The sequence below is a fragment of the Thamnophis elegans genome, chromosome 14 (assembly GCF_009769535.1).
Source record: "Thamnophis elegans isolate rThaEle1 chromosome 14, rThaEle1.pri, whole genome shotgun sequence".
NCBI classification, from domain to species: Eukaryota; Metazoa; Chordata; class Lepidosauria; order Squamata; family Colubridae; genus Thamnophis; species Thamnophis elegans.
Window position 1 is genome coordinate 36,886,285 of NC_045554.1, and position 20,220 is coordinate 36,906,504.

Sequence of the window (20,220 nt, forward strand, 5' to 3'; positions counted from 1 at the left end):
CCTTTCTCTTCTGCAACTGCAACAGAAAAACAGAGGATCAATATGGACAGAGGTGGGTTCCTACCAGTTCGCACCTATTCGGTAGAACCGGTTCGTCAAATCTACTGAACTGGTTAGAAGAGGTTCCACCAGTGGACCCGGAAAGCAGGCCACACCTACAGAAGAGGTTCCAAAAATTTTTGAAACCCACCACTGGAGGAGAGAGATACAGAGAGAGACAGACAGACAGACAGACAGATAGACAGACACAGAGAGAGAATCACATAGAGAGACACAGAGGGAGGGAGGGAGGGAGAGGCAAAGAGCCACACACACACACACAGAGACTCACACAGAGAAAGAGAAAGAAAGAAAAAAAGAAAGAGAGAGATGAAAGAAAAAAAAGGGACAGAGAGACAAAAGGAAGGAAAGAGAGAGAGAGAGAGAGAAAACACATGGCCGGCAAGCCGCTCCCACCAGGTCACATGGCCGGCAAGCCACTCCCACAAAGAAGGCCACACCCACAGAGTAGGTTCAAAAAATTTTTGAAACCCACCACTGAATATGGAGTAATTTCTGACCTAGGTAGACAAGGAAAGGCAACGATAGCAAAGAAAGTGACTTTTTGAGTTCCATAGCATAGATATTTCAAAATGCATCAAAACTTCAGGGGTTTTTTGAAAAAGGAAGAACATAATACTTCACATCAAGAATAGGTTTAGCCAATCACTCAGAGCACCAAACTATTTTTTCAATTCCAGCCCCTCTGTGTTCCCAGGTTGTTACCTATTGATGGAGTTGTTCTCAGCTCTGTGGCGCCTGTCTTGTGTTCTTGTGTAGAAGGAGCCTCCACTGGGGGCAGATCATAGTCCTTGTCCGATGGCCTGTTCATCTCTGGGTTGTCGTAGTTAATGTATTGATATAAAGGACGCAAACGCTGGGATTTTTCTAGAAGAAATGAGACGGTGAATGTTGTAGAGCAGGTAACTTCTGAAGTATAATGATCTGTCACTCAATCCAGCTGCAGTGCTCTCTAAACGTGACCCATCAAAACCGTGCTCGACTAAACCGCGCCCGACTAAACCGCGTCGCTGATGTCATCAACAGGGTGACACCAGCCAGCGCGGAGAAAGAAGGGTGCTTTAAATAGTGCTTTGAAAGCAAGCCGATTCAACTTAAGGTAAGGGTTAGCTTTAGGGTTAGCTTTAGGGTTAGCTTTAGGATTAGGTTAAGGGTTAGGGTTAGGTTTAGGGTTAGGTTAAGCGTTAGGATTAGGTTTAGGGTTAGGTTAAGGGTTAGGGTTAGGGTTAGGATTAGGTTTAGGGGGGTTAGGTTTAGGAGTTAATTTTAGGTTTAGGGTTTACAGCGTGCTTCTGTCTCCGCGCTGTTGTCGCCCTGTTTACAAATGCAACCCAATTTCGACGTAGTGGTGAAGGCATCAGGCTATAAACTCTGAGATTGTGAGATAATTGATAGATGAGAGAGAGGGAGAGAGAGTTGACGGATAGATTTCCTCTTTCGTTAAGGTGGAAACTGAGGTAGATATTGTCCCTGCATCTTTATCTGACCTATTTAGGTACACACCTTGAGAACCTGTCCAACTGGTAAAGCCATAAACACCTTCAAACATTCTGCTTATGATTTCTAATGAAAAATTTCTTCATTCATTCATTTATACTTCCATGCATCCATTCATTCTATATGGCACTCCATTTCCTTAGTTTTTGAGTCATCACACCCTGCATAAGGAACCAACCAGAGGTGGCTTCCTGTACTGGTTGGTACTGGTTTGCTTTGCGCCCGCTGTGCATTACTCACCCATGCTCAAGTTAAGTGTTATTTGTTCTGCGGATGTGGATGCGCAAAAACATGCCAGCAACGGCAGAAGAGACCGGGGAACTGGCTCGAGGGCGTGGCCAGCCTGGGTTGCTGCTGGTTCTGCGACCCAGGCCAAATCACCACTACTAGTTCTACTGAACCGGGTCGAACCAGGAGCAACCCACTCTGGAACAAACACTTTAGAACTGGAATTCCCATTCTCCCATGAGGGAACATATTTGAGAAAAATGTTCTTAGTTATCCAAACAAGCGGGAACTCAGTTCTTTCTTTTTCATATCTGCTTATACATTTCTTGAAAAATATCACATACATTGTGGTACACTAGTCATGGAGCTGAGAGCAAGCATTTGCTTCTGTCTGTCTCTTTCTCTCTCTCTCTCTCTCCTATCCATCTATCTACCTACCGTATCTGTTCTGCCTCCCACTCTTCGCTCGTTCACAGACGACAGTCAGACAGAACTTCAAAGGAAATATCTTTATCAGTCCTGGCTCAAGCTGGCTGCGAGCCCAAAAATAAACGTAGATAAAGTCTCTGGCAAAAAGTTACACAGCAAAAGCAAAAACAAAAAGCTCTTACAGCAAACCAGGTTTACAGAAAGCAAATCACTTATCCAAGTGCCTCTTTGAATCAGGTTTACAGAAAGCAAATCACTTATCCAAGTGCCTCTTTGAATCACGAAACTGAACTCACGAACAAACAAATGATGAACCACGAACGACGAACAACATTGACTTCTGCAACTAAGGCGTGGCACCATCCATCTTTTATCTGCAGAAGACAACCCTAACGAGCAACAGCTGCTCATTATTCCTGCATCCCGATGCAACTCACAGTAAGCATCTGCTGAGTCACAACATGTATCTATCTATCTATCATCTATGTCTGTCTGTTTCTATACTGAGAGAGACAGAGAAAAAGATGATACAGAATTGATTAATTTTGTAGGAGGCGTTCCTTATTTACAAATGAAAAGGGAATCACATTCATAACATTTTAATCAGTAGTTATTTAATATTGATTTAATCTCATTTATGTTTCTTTTTTCCTGTCCTGGCCTTCCTGCTTTGGGACTCCTGAAAGAGCAACAATTAAGTCAACAGCTAATAGGGCTCAATTAAGAATTGTGCATCCATAAACTAAAATGCTGTCTCCTCATTTTCAGACCCTTGCAGAAAGTAATACAACGAAATATGGACGATCCCAAGCATTTCCAACCCCTCCAATCCATGCGCCAATGCTCTTCTGTTCACTCACTCTCTGCCGTTGCAGATTCTGGAGGCAGGGAACTCCCTGGGGTGGTGGGTGGGGCTGGGGGGACCTCTTGAGTTGACTTCCTTTTCTTAGATTTCTTGGGCTGCTTCAGCACAAGAGAAGCTTCAGCTTTGGAGCTCTCAGCCTCTTCTGCCTTCGGAGGCAGCTTCTTGAAGTCTGCATGCTGAAAAATGAGCATGTCAGAATCAGTTCTGTGGGGCAGAAAGAAGACAGGAGAGGAGCAAGAAGGAAGGTCCGGTCTCTCTCCCTTGACCCTGATCCAGAGGTGAAATGCTCTGAAGTCTGTTACCAGTTTGCTTCCCTTTGCTTCGCTACCGGTTCGCTTCGCGCAGGCATGCTACCTGTTCGCCTGAACCGGTAGTAAAAAAAAATGCTACCAGTTCGGGTGAACCGGTAGCTCCAACAATCAGCTGTGCAACAATCAGCTGTGCCGCATTATTTCTAATCACACAGCTGATTGTTGGAATGTAAAAAAACGCTACCGGTTCGCCCAAACCAGTAGCATTTTTTTAACTACAGGTTCAGGTGAACTGGTAGCATTTTTTACTACTGGTTCCGGCGATCCGGTCTGAACCGGTAGCATTTCACACCTGCCCCAATCCCATCTTGGAAACCAACATAGCTAGACCATAATTATTGGTTTGAATTGTTGGTCTCCTCCATGCCTTCTTCTTGCAAGCATCCTTACAGAGGGCAGAAGAAACAGTCAGTTAAGATGAAGTCCCGTTCCAAGAAACCAGACCACCTACAACTAGTCTCAAAAATCTTAGAACAAGAAGGCCTTGGGGCTTTACAGGAAGTCCTTGACTTACAACAATTCATTTAGTGGCTAAAATAAATCTAAATCTAAATCTAAATTTAGTGGCCATTTGAAGTTACAATGGCACTGAAAAAAGTTACTTTTTGCCCACTTACGACCATTCCAGCATCCCCATGGTCATGTGGTCAAATCTGGACACTTGGCAACTGACTCGTATTTATGACAGCACCAGATTTCCCATCACTTACTTGGTCATCCTTGCCTTGAAGCCATAATTCGTCAGCCAAGCTTGCAAAACTGAAGCAGATTTCAGATTCTTGAGCTCAGGAAACAAGTCTTGCTGTTGCTGGATTTCTTCCTCATACAGCTTGGCATGCAGGTTAATGCCCTTGCCGTCTTCATGCCACTGCAAAGAGGAAATGAAGCGAAATGTTGTAAATGGAGGACTTGCCTGTATCTGATGCTAGAAGTAGAATCTTTTACCAGCACCATGCCAGATGGCTGTTTCTTTATTATTAAAAGTGCTTTAAAAAAAAAAGGCTACAGTAAGGAGTCTGGAAGTGTCAATGAAAGTGTATGAGATGTATACCAGCAATACCTGATCTTGGGAGAAGAGACATATTTTGGCAAAAAATAGTGTGTAACAGTGGTGGGTTTCAAAAATTGTTCGAACCTACTCTGTGGGTGTGGCCTCCTTTGTGGGAGTGGCTTGCCGCCCATGTGACCGGATGGGAGTGGCTTGCCGCCCATGTGACCGGATATGAAGATGCCAACGACACTTGTCAGAACCACCTTAGATTACCTCACACACAGCACTGGCATGCATAAGAATATGATGTAAACTTGTTTTTTAAAAGGCATCTTTGGTTTGCGTTAAAACAACTTCAACACACGCAATGTTCTGATTGCACCACAAACGCAGTAGTCATCCTTACCTTTCACAGAGGCACTGAGTTTTATAAATATGAGCATGATAGTGTAGAATAATCATATCCAAGGACCAGTGGTGGGTTTCAAAAATTTTTGGAACCTCTTCTGTAGGTGTGGCCTGCTTTCCGGGTCCACTGGTGGAACCTCTTCTAACCGGTTCGATAGATTTGATGAACCGGTTCTACCGAATAGGTGCAAACTGGTAGGAACCCACCTCTGGTGTGTAACCTTTCAAAGTTGTAATCCCGTGATGGCGAACCTATGGCACGCAGAGGTGGCACGCAGAGCCCTCTTTGTGCGCTGTTGCCCCAGCTCAGCCAGCTAGTCATCAGGTTTCCGAGGCACATAGGCATGCTGGCCATCTGGGTGTCAGGTTTCTGGTGCTCTAGCACACATGCGCACAAGCCCACCTTCCAGTTTGGCCACTGTGTGCCTAAAAGGTTTGCTATCACTGTTGTAATCAATACTTCTAGCATTGATTGGCACATTCCGCTCTCCTGCTCATTCCTGCATCAAGTTATCCATTCGTTCCACCGTTTCAACATACAGGTTTTGCCAGTGTTTATAAGCCATGCGCCCTTTTGTTTTCCTTTCCTGTATTACTCATCTTTTACCTCCAGTGACTTGATGGTGGGGTTTTCCAAGGCTGCAGCCAGCTGGAACAGAAAATGTGGGATGTTGGTTTTCCCTCCCTGCTTCTTCTCATTGGGGCTTCTGGCAGAGGTTGCCATCATCTGCCAGGTGGGAGAAGAAGAAATAAAAACCAGAAATGGCACTGGCTGTTGTATGTATTTTCTGGGCAAATAAAATAGCAGGTTTACAGTTTATTTACAGTTAGAAATAGTGGCATTTCCTGCTCTCAGGGCACCACTGTTTGAATTGTGGAGAGAAATGGAGAGTTAGAGGGACTGGATTGATGCAAAAGTTAACAAGGTTAACAATTTTTCAGAATTGTACAGGGGAAAAAATTGGAAAGCAAGATTTTTGGACCCATTCATGATCAGCTTGAGTATAACAACTGGTTACTAAACTGTTTATATCTATGGAGATTCTCAACCATCCAAGTCATGGTTGTCCCAAAGTTGCTTTGGAAAAGGCAACTGGATTTTCTAGGGTATTTTTTTTTCCCTTTGAAGACTTTTCACTTCTCATCCAAGAAGCTCCTTTAGTTCTGAGCTGAAGAACTGAAGAAGCTTCTTGGATGAGAAGCAAAATGTTTTCAAAGAAAAAAACCCAAGAAAGTCCAGTTGCCTTTTGGAAAAAGTTGGGTAAACTGTGGTTACCAAAAAGCCAACTTAGTGCAGCCTTAGAGAAAAATGGCTCAGTTCCCATGGAAGCTCTGGGTAAAAAAAAATCTACTTATTATAGCAATAACTAGCAAGTGATGCCAACTGAATTATAGAACAAAAAGCAGATACTTCTGATGTGCCATGGACAGATAGCTTTTTGGGGGTCCTTCTGTGTCAGGGGTTGGCAACCCTTTCATCCCTCTGCTGCGGCTCCCTGTCACCAGTCGGCTCCACAATTGATAGGGCTTTCGGTTAGCACAGGTAGAGGAAAAAGGACGCCACACTAGGAGGAGACTCAATGGTGGGGGAACTGGACTTCCGGTTGGCTCCAGAATTGAACGGGGGAGGGGGGGACACTTCCGGTTAGGACCTTTGTGGCTCATTGAGTATTTAAGGTTGCCGACCCCTGTTCTGTGTCCTTCTCAGGACCAACTAATTGATGTTGGCAATTCAAAAACAGATAAATAGAGTTCTCACCACAGCTGTCTGTGACAGTATGTCAAGACTAATGTGTTGGTGGACTTCCACTGCTCTGTCCAGGAGTGATTGGTTAGTAGGCCTTGGAGATATTAGCTTGTCTTCTTTAGGACCAGTTGCTAAGATACCAGGCTCATAGCATTCTGCTGCCACTCCATCAATGGCTGGGAATCTAGATCCTTCTTTTTGATGCATCTCCAGAAATGCCTGCTAGGTTCTCCATCAATTAGCTTCTTGGAGTAGTGACTAAATTGCTTAATATGTTAGCTACAGGATACGTAGCTGCCCTTCTGTCTTTTGCCAAGGCATTTCAATTGTGCAAGATCAATCATTGTGGGAGGACATTGAACATGGGATGAATAATAAATTAATTTTTCACTATAAGTCACAAGTAGGATGTTTTCAGTGGACCTTTTTATTTACCTAAACCTCGGCTCAATCCTTCCGAAGAAGGCATTAATGCTAGGAAAGGTGGAAGGAAGAGGGGGAAGAGGATAAACAGCAGCCAGGGGAATGGACTCAGGTACGGCAGCAATGTCTACCCTACTGGAAGATCAGAAAGACCAAGTTAGGGACAGACCTTCATGGAGGAAATCTATACAGTCACTAATAGTCAACAACAACTACAAACTGATGGCACATAATCAATATTCTGGCAAATTAATGGGCAACAAAATGAAGATAGAGATGATAGGTAGGTAGGTAGGTAGGTAGGTAGGTAGGTAGGTAGGTAGGTAGATAGATAGATAGATAGATAGATAGATAGATAGATAGATAGATAGAAAGAAAGAAAGAAGAGGGAGGAAGGAAGAGAAAGAAAGAAAAAGAAAAGAGAAAGAGAAGGAAAGAAGGAACAAAGGAAGGAAGGAAAGAGAGAGAGAAGAAAGGAAGGAGGGAAAGAGAGAGAGAAGAAAGGAAGGAAAGGAGGGAGGGAGGAAGTAAAGAAAGAAGGAAAGAAAGAAAAGAAAGAGAAAGAAGGAAGGAAGGAACAAAGGAAGGAAGGAAAGAGAGAGAGAGAAGAAAGGAAGGAGGGAAAGAGAGAGAGAGAAGAAAGGAAGGAAGGAAAGAAGGAGGGAGGGAGGAAGTAAAGAAGAAGGAAGAAAGAAAAAAGAGAGAAGGAAGGAAGCAAAGAAAGAAAGAAAGAAAAAGAAAACAGAGAAGAAAGGAAGGAAGGAAAGAAAAGGAAAGAAAGAGAGAGAAAGGGAAAGAAGGAAGGAAGGAAGGAAGGAAGGAAAGAAAGAAAGAAAGAAAGAAAGAAAGAAAGAAAGAAAGAAAGAAAGAAAGAAAGAAAGAAAGAAAGAAGGTGTCTGAGATGTAGGGAAAGGAAGCTCAGCGTCTTTCAAAACACTCCCACTTGGAACCGTTCTAAGCCAGTCCGGTGCAGAGAAAGGAAAACTACAATTCCCAGCAGCCTCCGGAAAACACTGTTGCTAAGAGACCGGAGGCGGGGAGTCCAACTGTCCGCCGCCGGATTTTTCTCGGCATCGCAGCGCAAGAAGCGCCGCGCGGGGCTGCTGGAGAGGATCGGCTCCAAAGGTGAGTGGGGGGCTGGAGACGCGGGTGGGAGCGCCCGGGGCAGCTTCTCCGGCAAAGGGGGTCTTTTGCTGGCATGCACCCAAAGTAGGGAGCAGTTCGCGTCCAATGGAGGGAGGAATCGGGGTCCTTCGGGGCGGTGGGAGCTGGGGGCGGCGTTCCCTGGGCTTGGAAGGATGGAGGGGGGCTGTTGGGGGAGGGGGTTCAGTTGCTGGTGACACGTGGATTTTGCATGTTCCCTCCCGGAACCGGAATTGAGATGCCTGGCGTTGCAATTTCTTATTCACAACAACCCTGTGAGGTAGGACTGCACACAGGACTGGTGGTCCCAGGACCCTCAGCGACCTGGGTGGGGGAAAACCTGAATCCGGGTTGAAAGGCTGAGCCCTGCATTGCAGGACTTTTCGGGCTACCCACAGTTGTTGAGAGTTCAGGGACAGACAAATTTAATAAATGCTGGTTGTTGTTGTTGTTATATTGTGTCATGTGTTCAGTGTTCCCCAGATATTGTCGTTGTTCGTTTTGAGTGCCAGGATCAAATTGGGGCTGTATCTAGAAAAGGAGCCAAGGATGAAAGTTTGCAACTGTTTGCAATGTTCCTCCTTCTTTGCATTTCTTTTCTCTCTGTGTGTCACTTGCTAAATTCACTCAAGGGGCTCCATTCATGCAACATGCTGAACAATATATACTTACTAAACTAACCATACCAACTAAGTTTTCCTGAGCCACAAACCCCTGGATTTCCCCCTGGATATCTGGACCAGGAGAATTTGGCAAAACTCCGCTGCTAGCATGTTTTTTATGACTGGGATGTATTATTTATCTTTGTTGATTCAGTCATTGAGATCAGGATGGGAAACATTAAAAATGCAAGACACCACAAATTCTTTTGCTGACTGATTTCGTTCTGAGGGGTCCTTGATGGTCTCTGAGCTTGCTTGGGTTTTTTTTTTTGTGTGTGCAGATGTTTCATTACCCAAACTGGGTAACATCATCAGTGTTACCGGTAGTAAGGAGTGCAGTTTGCTGTCACTTTATATTTTGGTGGCTTCTTTGGCAGTTTCTTGCTTGGGGTATTGATTGTGGGTCTGATGTTAATTTTTGGAGTTAATCTATGCTGATCTGGGTGCTGATTGCTGGTGGAGAGGTGCTTGTATCTTTTTGTTCCCCTTTTGAGATGGTTGATGGTTTCCTTTGAATAATCTATAGATGTTGCTAATGCTATACCTGTGCAGCTGTGCTTTCCACCTGCCTCATAGCAAACCTTAGGTAAGATTCCAAATGCACCCATTAGCCCTTGCAAGATAAGGACTCCTGTTGCATCCCCCAACATATCTGAGTCAAGGTTCCTGCTAGATATTTAGGGGATTTTTCTTGTTGTTGTTAGTTGCGAATTTGTGTCTGACCCATCGTGACTCCATGGACAACGTTCCTCCAGACCTTCCTGTCCTCTACCATCCTCTGGAGCCCATTTAAGCTCATGCCTACTGCTTCGGTGACTCCATCCAGCCACCTCATTCTCTGTCGTGCCCTTCTTCCTTTGTCCTCAATCGTTCCCAAAATTAGGTTCTTCTCCAGTGAGTCCTTCCTTCTCCTTAGATGGCCAAAGCATTTGAGTTTCATCTACAGGATCCGGCCTTCTAAAGAGCAGTCAGGGTTAATCTCCTCTAGGACTGACTGGTTTGATCGCCTTGCAGTCCAAGGGACTCGCAGGAGTCTTCTCCAGCACCAGAGTTCAAAGGCCTCAATTCTTTGGCGCTCAGCCTTTCTTATGATCCAACTTTCACAGCCATACATTGCAACTGGGAAAACCAGAGCCTTGACTAGACGCACTTTTGTTGGCAGGGTGATGTCTCTGCTTTTTAGTCTGCTGTCTAGATTTGCCATAGCTTTCCTCCCCAGGAGCAAGCGTCTTTTGATTTCTTGGCTGCCGTGGCACGACAAAACCGCGAAGCCCTTATCCGCGGAGACATAAGCGCGTCGCTAAAGCCGCGACGTCATCATCGCGCGTCATCACCGCCGCGACAACAGCGTGGCAACAGAAGGGTGCTTCTGTTGAAAGCCAATTTCCATTAAGGTAAGGGTTAGGATTAGGTTTAGGGGTTTGTTTTAGGGTTAGGTTTAGGGTTAGGTTTAGGGTTAGGGTTAGGGTTAGGTTCAGGGTTAGGTTCAGGGTTAGGTTTAGGGTACTGAGTGCTTGGGAATACGTGGATTTGCCCTCCGCGATTATGTCATCGCGGTAGGGCCGCGTTTTTCCTTAGCGCTTTGAACGGCGCGAATTAGTCTTCGCGCTTATGTCTCCGCGGATAAGGGCTTCGCGGATTTGTGGTGGAACCCTTGGCTGCAGTCCCATCTGCGGTGATCTTGGAGCCCAGGAAAATCAAATCTGTCACTACTTCCATTTCTTCCCCATCTATTTGCCAGGAATTGAGAAGCCGGATGCCATGTTCTGGACACTTACACCAGCGTAAAGTTGGCCTTCCCAGCAGGTTTCCCAGGTTGGAACCACCTGCCCTCCAAACATCCATTGCAAAAGGGCCTTTTTCCTTCCGCGTTTAGCTCCTTGCAGTTCCATGATTTCAAGCCAACCAGCCTCCCAACTGTATGTTTGTACTGTAGTTTCTTAAAACAGCCGTTTGCCCTTCAAGCTGTCAGAATAAACATCTCTATGCTGGGCCTGGAATGATGCCAAGCGTTAATACTCCTACTCCTACTCCTCCTTTCTCCTCTTTGTGAGAGAAAAGCACTTGGCTGCTAATCTTGAGACTGGCCTGATACTCTGCCAGCCACTATTGTCTTTATGCAAAATCAGGGATCATCCTTTTGCATTTTGCTTCTCCTAGGTACAGAGGAAGGCATGGAAGATTTTTAAAATTTGCTTTCAGAATGTTCCAAGGGAAGTTCAGAGACAGATGTGGTTTTGCTCACTGTCTTTATGCCTAACTGCATAGGCAGCTTTCTGATATAGCAATAGCAATAGCAGTTAGACTTATATACCGCTTCATAGGGCTTTCAGCCCTCTCTAAGCGGTTTACAGAGTCAGCATATCGCCCCCACAGTCTGGGTCCTCATTTTACCCACCTCGGACGGATGGAAGGCTGAGTCAACCCTGAGCCGGTGAGACTAGAACCGCTGAACTGCAGATAACAGTCAGCTGAAGTGGCTGCAGTACAGCACTTTAACCACTGCGCCATCTTGGCTCTGATATCCGCTGACAGATATACCCATCGCAGATATGTGATTGTTTTAGGAATCTCCTAACTTTAAAGAATGGCCCCTGAGTCTGTTATCAGGACTAGAACTTGTGAATATTGGATTGAGCTGCACCTGGAGGACCATGGGAGGTTCATTTGCTATTCTGGACATGATTGTGACACATAATGTATGAATAATACGATAGAAGAGAAGAGAAATATATCTAACTAGCTGGATACCCATGCTTCGCTACGAAACTATGTGATCGGGCTCGATAAATTGGCATTTAAAGCTTGAAAATTAATGTAGAATGGGTAACTCCTTAGCACCCGAGCGTGTTAATATAAGGCAACTGGCAGTTGGAACGGAGTTCTTTTCAGGTGGGGAGGGGGTGTAGAATGTCTAAATTCCCAGCCCGCAGGCCAGATGAATCACGCGCTGGCCACACCCAAATAAGGCAATTGGCAGTTGGAACAGAGTTCCTTTCAGGTGGGGAGGGGGAGTAGAACACCTAACACCTTATCATCAATGTCTGTTAATATAATACTGTATAAAAAATACTGAATTTCAAGTTTTTAGGCTTTACAGTTCTGGAGATTTCGTGATGAGTGAGTGGTATTTGGCTTTTATATATATATATATAGATTTGTGCCTGACAGTTTCACTCCTTAATGGTACAGTGGTTGATAATTGCATTTTTTAAAATTCTAAACTTCTTCCTTCCAGCTGCCCACTCACACATTATCCATGGTTCCATAGCAAACTCAGTTCTCATTTGCAACAGTCCCCCAAAAGATGAGATTTTGCGTTCCTGGTTAGAATCTACGAAGTAAGATTGCGATGTCGGAAGGTCCCTCCAGGATCACAGGTCCCATTCCTCCGGATCCTACCCTGTGTCCGGATTATTACAGACGCCCACTATCAGGTCAGTGTCTGGTTGTGTCTGGGATTCTTACAAAATCTGTTCACCGCAATAAACCTGTCCTCCATCTGTAGGTTGCATGTTTTGTCTTCCTACATCCGAAAGGGGCGTATGACTCAGTGATTAAAGATGCTGAGCTTGTCAGCTGGAAAACCGACAGCTCTCATTCGAGACCCAAGCATTGGCGATGGAGTGAGCTCCCGTTCCTTACCTCAGCTCCTGCTCACCAAGCAGTTCGAAAGCAGGCGAATGCGAGTGGATAAATAGGTACCACTTCAGCAGGAAGTCAACAACGTTCTGTGCACTTCGGCATACAGTTATGTTGGCCACATGAAGACAGAAAACGTCTTTGGACAACGCTGGATCCCTCAGCCAAGAAGCGGAAATGAGCAACATGCCCAAGAGTCAGTCACAACTGGACAGAGGAAGCCGTTACCTTCCTACATCCACTAAGAAACGGAGGGAACTCTCAGATAGTTTGCTGAGAGCGTGATCTCCCCACTTCCTTTCTCCAAAAGGATACCTTTCAAACTGCTGAACTGAAATGTCCATCATGCCCACTCTGTATGAACATCTGTACGGCACTTTTTACGGTGCATTTAATGTCTTTTGCCTGTTCTGTGTCCTTGAGGATTCTGTTGTGGCCCACCAGTGGCCAGCAGAGCTGGCAGCAGATTCAGACAATGAGGAGGTTGGGGAGGAACATGGGGCAGTCCTGGAGTCTGGGGAAGGCTCTGATGAGGGCTCTGTCGGAGGCAGAGAGGGGGCCAGGGCCGTCCGACATTTATCAGCTGCCTTTGGAGTTGGATATCATTGGGCAGAAGAACAGCTGGAGCCTGTTCCCAGTGTGCACGTGCGCAGAGTTGCCAGAGGAAGGGAACAGCTAAAGAACAGGGGAGTAAGGCTACAGGTGGATGATGAATGGCCCCTCCCAGAGGAAATAAAAGAGGAGCGAAAGGGGAGTGGAGTTTGCAGGAGACAATTAGTTCACTTAATTGGCTCGTGACTCTCCAAGACTCCTTGCCAAGTTTTGCAGATATCGGCCTGGCAGCTCTCCAAGCCAGATAAGGTCTGTGACACTGAAAGACTTTGCTGGATGCGAAGGAGCAGAATTCACAGTAACGTAATAAAAAGGGGCTTTTGTCGGGACAAGGAATCCGCTTCGTGGTTTGGGGAACAGAACAGATTCTGAGAATTTTCTGCAGCTAAAGCCGCTGGTTCTGCTCTTAGGCCACTGACCCTTTCCTGATTGTTCTCTTTTTGTGTCTTTAGCGCGAGGGAGGCTGGAAGGGAACTCCTTGAAGTTGGATTTGCTTCCTGGCCCCATCCCGCCAGAGTTCAGCCTCTATCCCGGGTGCTACAGTGCTCGCTGCTCACCACCTCCACGGATTAAGCCCAACGCCAGGGACATCTTGGAGAAGGGACAAAAGGGCACCGTTGGAGTTCTCCTGAAGCTAGATGAGATCTCCTTCTTTGAGGAACTGAGGCCTAAACGTAAGTGGAGGATAGCTGGAGTCCACAGACGTCGGTAGAGTTTTGTCTAAGCTGCCAACTACCGCAGTTCCTCAGGCAAGCTCTGCCATCTGCTCTGTGGAGCAAGTTATGGCCAAGGGGCCTTCAGAGGACACCCCAAGAAGCTTTCTTTTTCCTCTGGGGCAGGCCGGGATCACAAAGACCACGAAAAGGAGAACCTGAGGCGCATGAGAGAGATCCAGCGGAAGTGCCGAGAGAAAGAACAAGCCCGCCAGCTGAGCCAACCCAAGCCAGTGAAAGCCCTGTGGAAGTCCCAGAAGTATGAAAATGTGGAATCCAAAGTCAAGGCAAAGTTGCAGGTGACGTTCCTTCCTTCCCCTTCATTAATGCAGTCGAGAAACGGTCCAGCACATCGGTTAAAGTCATGGGTGAGCTGCTACAGGTTCACTCAGATTCAGGAGAACCCGTAGCTAACATTATGGCCAGTTTGGAGAACCTCCAAATCCCACCCCTGGCTGGCCCTTGCGGGGTAGAGTTGGGGCAACTGAATGGAACCAAGCGTTGACTGGCCGGATGCCTTTCCTGTCACTAATGCAGAGCTTTGATCAGCAGATATACTGTATACTGTAGAAGATGAACCTTTTTCCCTCAAAAAAAGAGGCTGAAAATCTGGGTGCGTCTTATATTCTGAATATAGCATTTTTTGCCTCCTGAAACTCCACCCTCTTCACCAAAATGGCCGTGCATAGCCTTTAGGAGGCTTCCAGATTGCTCCTAGGGGCTGGGAAGGGGAAAAAATGAGTGGAAAATGGGCCGTTTTTTGCTTAATTTCCCCCCCCCCCCAGCCCCCAGGATTACTCTATAAGCCTCCTAAAGGCTATACATGCCCTTTTTTGAGACAAAAAATGGGCCCGTTTTTGTGAAAAATGGACCATTTTTTCCTCGTTTTGGGCGCCCACCACCACCACCCAGGAGCACTCAATAAGCCTCCTAAGGGCTATTCATGCCCTTTTTTTGAAAAAAAAAAAAAAAACTGTCCCAGTTTTTGCAAAAAACAGGCTTTTTTGGGGAGGTCTGTAGAGGGCAAAAACATTTTTTTTAAAATTTGCCTCTTCAAAATCTTGGTGCGTCTTATACTCCAAAAAAAACCCAGTATTCTTCATTGTGCCCAGAGAGAGAAATATCTGCCTCTGCCTGGGATCGAACTCACAGTCTCCTGATTATGAGGGGAGAGCTCCACTTTTAGGCCACCGCACCACATAAAGGTGTGGAGTTTCCCCATCTTTTCTTCCTTCTCTTTCGGGGTTTCGTAGGAGGGTCCCAGCCCGCCGCATCCAGAAGCACAGAAGTACTTGAGAGCCTATTCGCGCTGTGGCACAGGAATTCGCCCACGCCCCTCGCCCTCCCCGAACCCTTTCCAGTCGCGCGAAATGTATTCAGGAGCGGCCCCGGTTCAGAATGGGAACGGCAAGGTAAGAGTGTGTGTATGTGTGTGTGTACACAAGCAGTCTCCAAATTACAACTGTTCATTTAGTATCTGTATTGTTTTTACGAATGCAGCCGTCATATTCAATCCACTGAATGAGGATGGGTGAGCCCGTATTTGACACCCAGACCTCCCAAAGACCTTTTGTGCAGCCCCTGACTCCCAGGCCATGATCCTCCCCTGCAGGAAACCATGATTAAACAGCCATGCCTTGGCCCAGTGGGTGGAGGTAGCCATTTCTGGGATGCCACCGTCCAGAAGCTCCCGGCTTGTTATCGTCACCTTCTTTCTTTCCATTCCAGGTACCAGAGAACAGCAGCAAGGTGGATTTTGTCAGCCACAACGCCCAAAACGCGAAACGCGCTTCCATGCAACGGTCCCGCTCTCTGCAGTCCATCAACAAAGCCCTGGAGCAGAAGCAGAAAGATCTGGAAGAGTACAACACCAAGCAGAAAGGCCACGTGCCCCACTAGTAAGCTCGCCAGGCAATCCAGAGGGTGGCAGGGGGGAGAACGGCTGTGCTGTCCTTCGGCAGTGGGCAAGCAGGCACCTCCGGGAAACTTCAGAGAGCCGCTTCCGGTCGAGGATGTCAGTGGCTCAGAGCAGGTCGAATTCAGCTTTGGGAACATCAGGTCTGGAAACCCACATTGACAAAGCAATGAAGGTCAGATTCTTCTGGTCTTTTACTGCCTGTTTAGGTATAATGAGGCTGGAAAGTAAAATCCAGTTTCAAAAAGGTGCTTCAGAACAGATGGAACCTTTTCTTGTAACTCTGGCTTTCTCTGAATTTCATTGCTGAGAGGCTGGGTGGATGACCATGCCAGAAAGAGAAAGCATTTTGGCTGGAAAAAGGCCCGCCCTTCCTTCCTTCCTTCCTTCCTTCCTTCCTTCCTTCCTTCCTTCCTTCCTTCCTTCCTTCCTCCCTCCCTCCCTCCCTCCCTCCCTCCCTCCCTCCCTCCCTCCCTCCCTTCCCTTCCCTTCCCTTCCCTTTCCTTTCTTCCTTTTCTTCCCCCTCCCTCCTTCCTTCCTCCCTTCCCCCTCCCTTCCTGCCTCCTTTCTCCCTCCCTCCCTTGTCTTCCCCCTCTCTCCTTCCTTCCTCCCTTCCTACCTCCCTTCCTGCGTCCTTCCTCCCTCCCTCCTCTTTTCTTCCCCCTCCCCCCTCCTTCCTTCCTCCCCCCCCTTCCCCCTTCCCTCCTTCCTCCCTTTTCTTCCCCCTCCCTCCTTCCTTCCTCCCTCCCTTCCCCCCTCCTTCCCTTCCCCCTCCTTCCTTCTTTCCTTCCTCCCTTCTTCCCTTTTCTTGCCCCTCCCACCCTTTCTTTCCCCTCCATCCGTTCTTCCTCCCCCCCTCCTTCCTCCCTCCCTACCCTCCGGTCTCCACTTTATCTATTCTTATAAGTGACTTCTACTTTTCTGCTGTATGTAGCCTGATTGAGCGGAAGGACCACTGGCGCAAAGAAGCCGAGGAACGCCTGCGGAACGCACCTGATCCTGACATGCCACCTGGCCATGCGATGATGCCCGAGAACCAGCGCCTGGAAACCCTCAAGAACCTCAAAGAGAGTAAGAAGGGCGGAGGTGAAACACACACACACACACACACACACACACAACCAGGATAAGGAAAGAGCTTGGGGTTATGCTAAGGGCAGGATTAGGTTCCAGGTGCTTCATTCTCCTCTTCCTTGCTTTCTTGCCTTACTGAGTTTTTATTCTCTTGGAATTTAAATAGTGGGTAGATTTACCGGTACTCTTAAGATACAAAGAACGTGTTTGCGGCAAACCAGATTTTTTCAGAACCCCGATGTTATCTTATAAGCATCGTAGGCAGCCAAGGATTGGTCTCATGCCTTGTGCTGAGCCATGATTCATGCAGTCGTGGCTCATTGAACATCACATCTCGCTGCCTGGTGGGGTACAGTACGACATGGCAAACCATGAAACCCGGCTCACAAATCCAAATGGCTGAGTTCACACAATCAATGACACTAGAACTAAATAAACCCCATTATGGCTTGGTGCGAAGGGACGCGGTGGCCCAGTGACTAAGTTGCTGAGCTTGTCGATCACAAAGGTCGGCAGTTCGGCGGTTCGAATCCCTAGCACCACATAACGGAGTGAGCGCCCGTTACTTGTCCCAACATCTGCCAACCTAGCAATTTGAAAGCACGTAAAAAATGAAAGTAGAAAAATAGGGACCACCTTTGGTGGGAAGGGAACAGCGTTCCGTGCGCCTTCGGCATTTTGTCATGCCGGCCACATGACCACGGAGACATCTTTGGACAGTCCTGGCTCTTCGGCTTTCAAACGGAGATTGAGCACCGCTAGAGTCAGGAACAAGTAGCACATATGTGTGAGGGGAACCTTTACCTTTATGGCTTGGTGCAACATGTTGATGGGTCAACTGGGGTCGCTGAAGAAGACCGACTATCAGAATTGTCCACTGATGGTGCTCCTTTTTCTCCCTCATCTCTTCTCTGTAGGCCAAGAGAAGCTCTTGAAGGACCTCCTGTTGCTTCCCGTGAGAGTCGATACTCTGAGTGTCCAAACCCGGCGTGTTTCTTTAGAGAAGAAGCTGTCCCAGATCGAAGAGGCTCTCAAAATCTTCTCCCGACCCAAAGTCTTCGTCAAGTTGGACTCCTAAGCACAGAGGCCATTTTGCCTTTGGCCTTTCCAGCCTCTTCTGCTCAAGTCACAGGTGGATTTGCTTCCTCCCATGGGGGCTCCCACAGTGTAGGTTTGTCTTGTTGCGTTGTCCGTTGTTCTTGCTGTAAGCCCCGATTCTTTTCGGCACGAGGAAGCAAAGCCGTGTGTCTTGTTCAGGCTTGGGAAACCAAAGCAAGCAGTAAGGGTGAAGACCTGGGAGGATGAAAACTGGAGCCCTAGAGCTTTTGATGGGCCAAGACAGCTGTTTCCCAAATACAGTAAACCTTCTCAAGATGGTCTTCTCTTTCAAGCAAAGGCAATGTTTTATCATTATTATTATTTTTTAAAAAGTACACATCCTCAGTGAGTTTTTAAATTGAAACGGTTGGACAGTTTTAAATAAATAAAGCACGTTTTGTAAGCTAAGTTGGAAGTTGTGAAGGCCTTCCTAAGTAATTCTGAACGATTCTTCAACGTTGGCCATCTCAGTCTTTTCTTCTTCTTCTTCTTCTTCTTCTTCTTCTTCTTCTTCTTCTTCTTCTTCTTCTTCTTCTTCTTCTTCTTCTTCCTCCTCCTCCTCCTCCTCCTCCTCCTCCTCTTCTTCTTCCTCCTCCTCCTCCTCCTCTTCTTCTTCTCATCAAAAAGTTCCCTTTAATTGCAAATTTCAATTAGTTTAGTTTTAGTTTAGTTTTATTATTATTTATAGGCCGCCCTTTTCCCTGAGGGGACTCAGGGCGGCTTACAAAATATAGGGAAGGGGGTACAAAACAGTAAACGTGAAACAATACATGAGTAAAAATAGTACTCAACATTCATTCATCATTCGGGTGGGGACAGATTACGATCTTTATCCCCAGGCCTGACGGGATAGCCAGGACTTGAGGGCTGTGCGGAAGGTCTGGACGGTGGTGAGGGTACGAATCTCCACAGGGAGATCGTTCCAAAGGGTCGGAGCTACTACTGAAAAGGTTCTCCTCCGTGTGGTTGCCAGTCGACACTGACTGGCAGATGGAACTCGGAGGAGGCCTAATCTATGCGATCTAATAGGTCAATTGTCTTAAGGCAATTTTCTCCTTTGAAAGAACTTTCCAAAGTACCATTTTATTTTATTTTTGCAACTCACTAAGGCCAACTTGCGGGATGCGGTGGCTCAATGGCTAAGACGCTTAGCTTGTCGATCAGAAAGGTCGGCAGTTTGAATCCCTAGTGCCGCGTAACAGAGTGAGCTCCCGTTACTTGTCCCAGCTTCTGCCAACCTAGCAGTTCGATAGCACGCAAAAATGCAAGTAGAAAAATAGGGACCGCCTTTGGTGGGAAGGTAACAGTGTTCTGTGGGCCTTCGGGATTTAGTCTTGCTGGCCACGGAGACGTCTTCGGACAGCGCTGGTTCTTCGGCTTTGAAACGGAGATGAGTAGCGCCCCCTAGAGTTGGGAATGACTAGCACATATGTGCAAGGGGAACCTTTACCTTTATGGCCAACTTCCCACAGCCAATTTGTTGCATCCAACTCACCACGGGGCAAGAATGACACTAATATCAAAGAAATGGTGGCATCGAATCACTAAAGAAAGGATGCAGAAGGAGGGGCAGAAGGAAACGCGAATGACAAAAATGAAAATATTTTTAAAAATTTATTTTAAATGTTTAGATTGAATGCTTAAATTGTCCCACTGTTGGTTGTCGAGTTGGACATGGTGAGCTGCCTGCATCAAGTGGGCTGAGGCCAGTTATTTGGAACAAGAACTGGTGGTAGGAATTCTCCGGATTTCTCGGCCCTCGGACAAATTCATATCTCAGCTTTGGTGATCTGGTTTGTGCTGCCATCTACCGATGGGTCCGATAAATGCTTGAAGAAAGTTCACTGCACATGAAGGACTAAAACAAGCCAAGGGTTTATTTTAAGGTTAGTGGACCTTGGCAAGTCTGGCATGACTTAAGCTGACAACTGTTTACCCATTGCATTTTCGGTTGACGCCAGGCCAAGGTTTGCAATGAAGATCACCCTTCCGTAATCCAGATCGGGGGTCCCCAACCTTGGCAACTTTTAAGACTCGCGGACCTCAACTCCCAGAATATGAGGAACTCTGGGAGTTGAAGTCCACAAGTCTTAAACGTTGCCAAGGTTGGAGACCCCTGGTCCAGATAATCCTGCATCAATAAGCTATTTGGACCCACTGAAACATTCACTGCTTGGAGAAGTTAGTAATCCAGCTTCTCCCCTTGACTTTGGGTGGGCTGGGAAAGTCCTAATTGGTGATCACATGACTCCAGGACACTGCAGCTATGGTTAATAAATGCTGGCTGGTTGGTTGGTTGGTTGGCTGGTTGGTTGGTTGGTTGGTTGGTTGGTTGGTTGGTTGGTTGGTTGGATGGATGATAGATAGATAGATAGATAGATAGATAGATAGATAGATAGATA

The 20,220-nt window shown here is 46.7% G+C and overlaps 1 protein-coding gene across 1 annotated transcript; it reads left to right on the top strand.

Moving 5' to 3' along the window:
• The first annotated feature begins 8,000 nt into the window (after positions 1-8,000).
• ENKD1 (enkurin domain containing 1) lies at positions 8,001-18,226 on the top strand. The gene is made up of 8 exons (XM_032231427.1): positions 8,001-8,084; positions 12,003-12,201; positions 13,471-13,692; positions 13,858-14,030; positions 14,985-15,143; positions 15,460-15,629; positions 16,581-16,717; positions 17,638-18,226. The coding sequence occupies exons 2-8, from the start codon at positions 12,117-12,119 to the stop codon at positions 17,796-17,798; spliced, it is 1,107 nt and encodes a 368-aa protein (XP_032087318.1). The 5' UTR covers positions 8,001-8,084; positions 12,003-12,116; the 3' UTR covers positions 17,799-18,226.
• Positions 18,227-20,220: the final 1,994 nt, after the last annotated feature.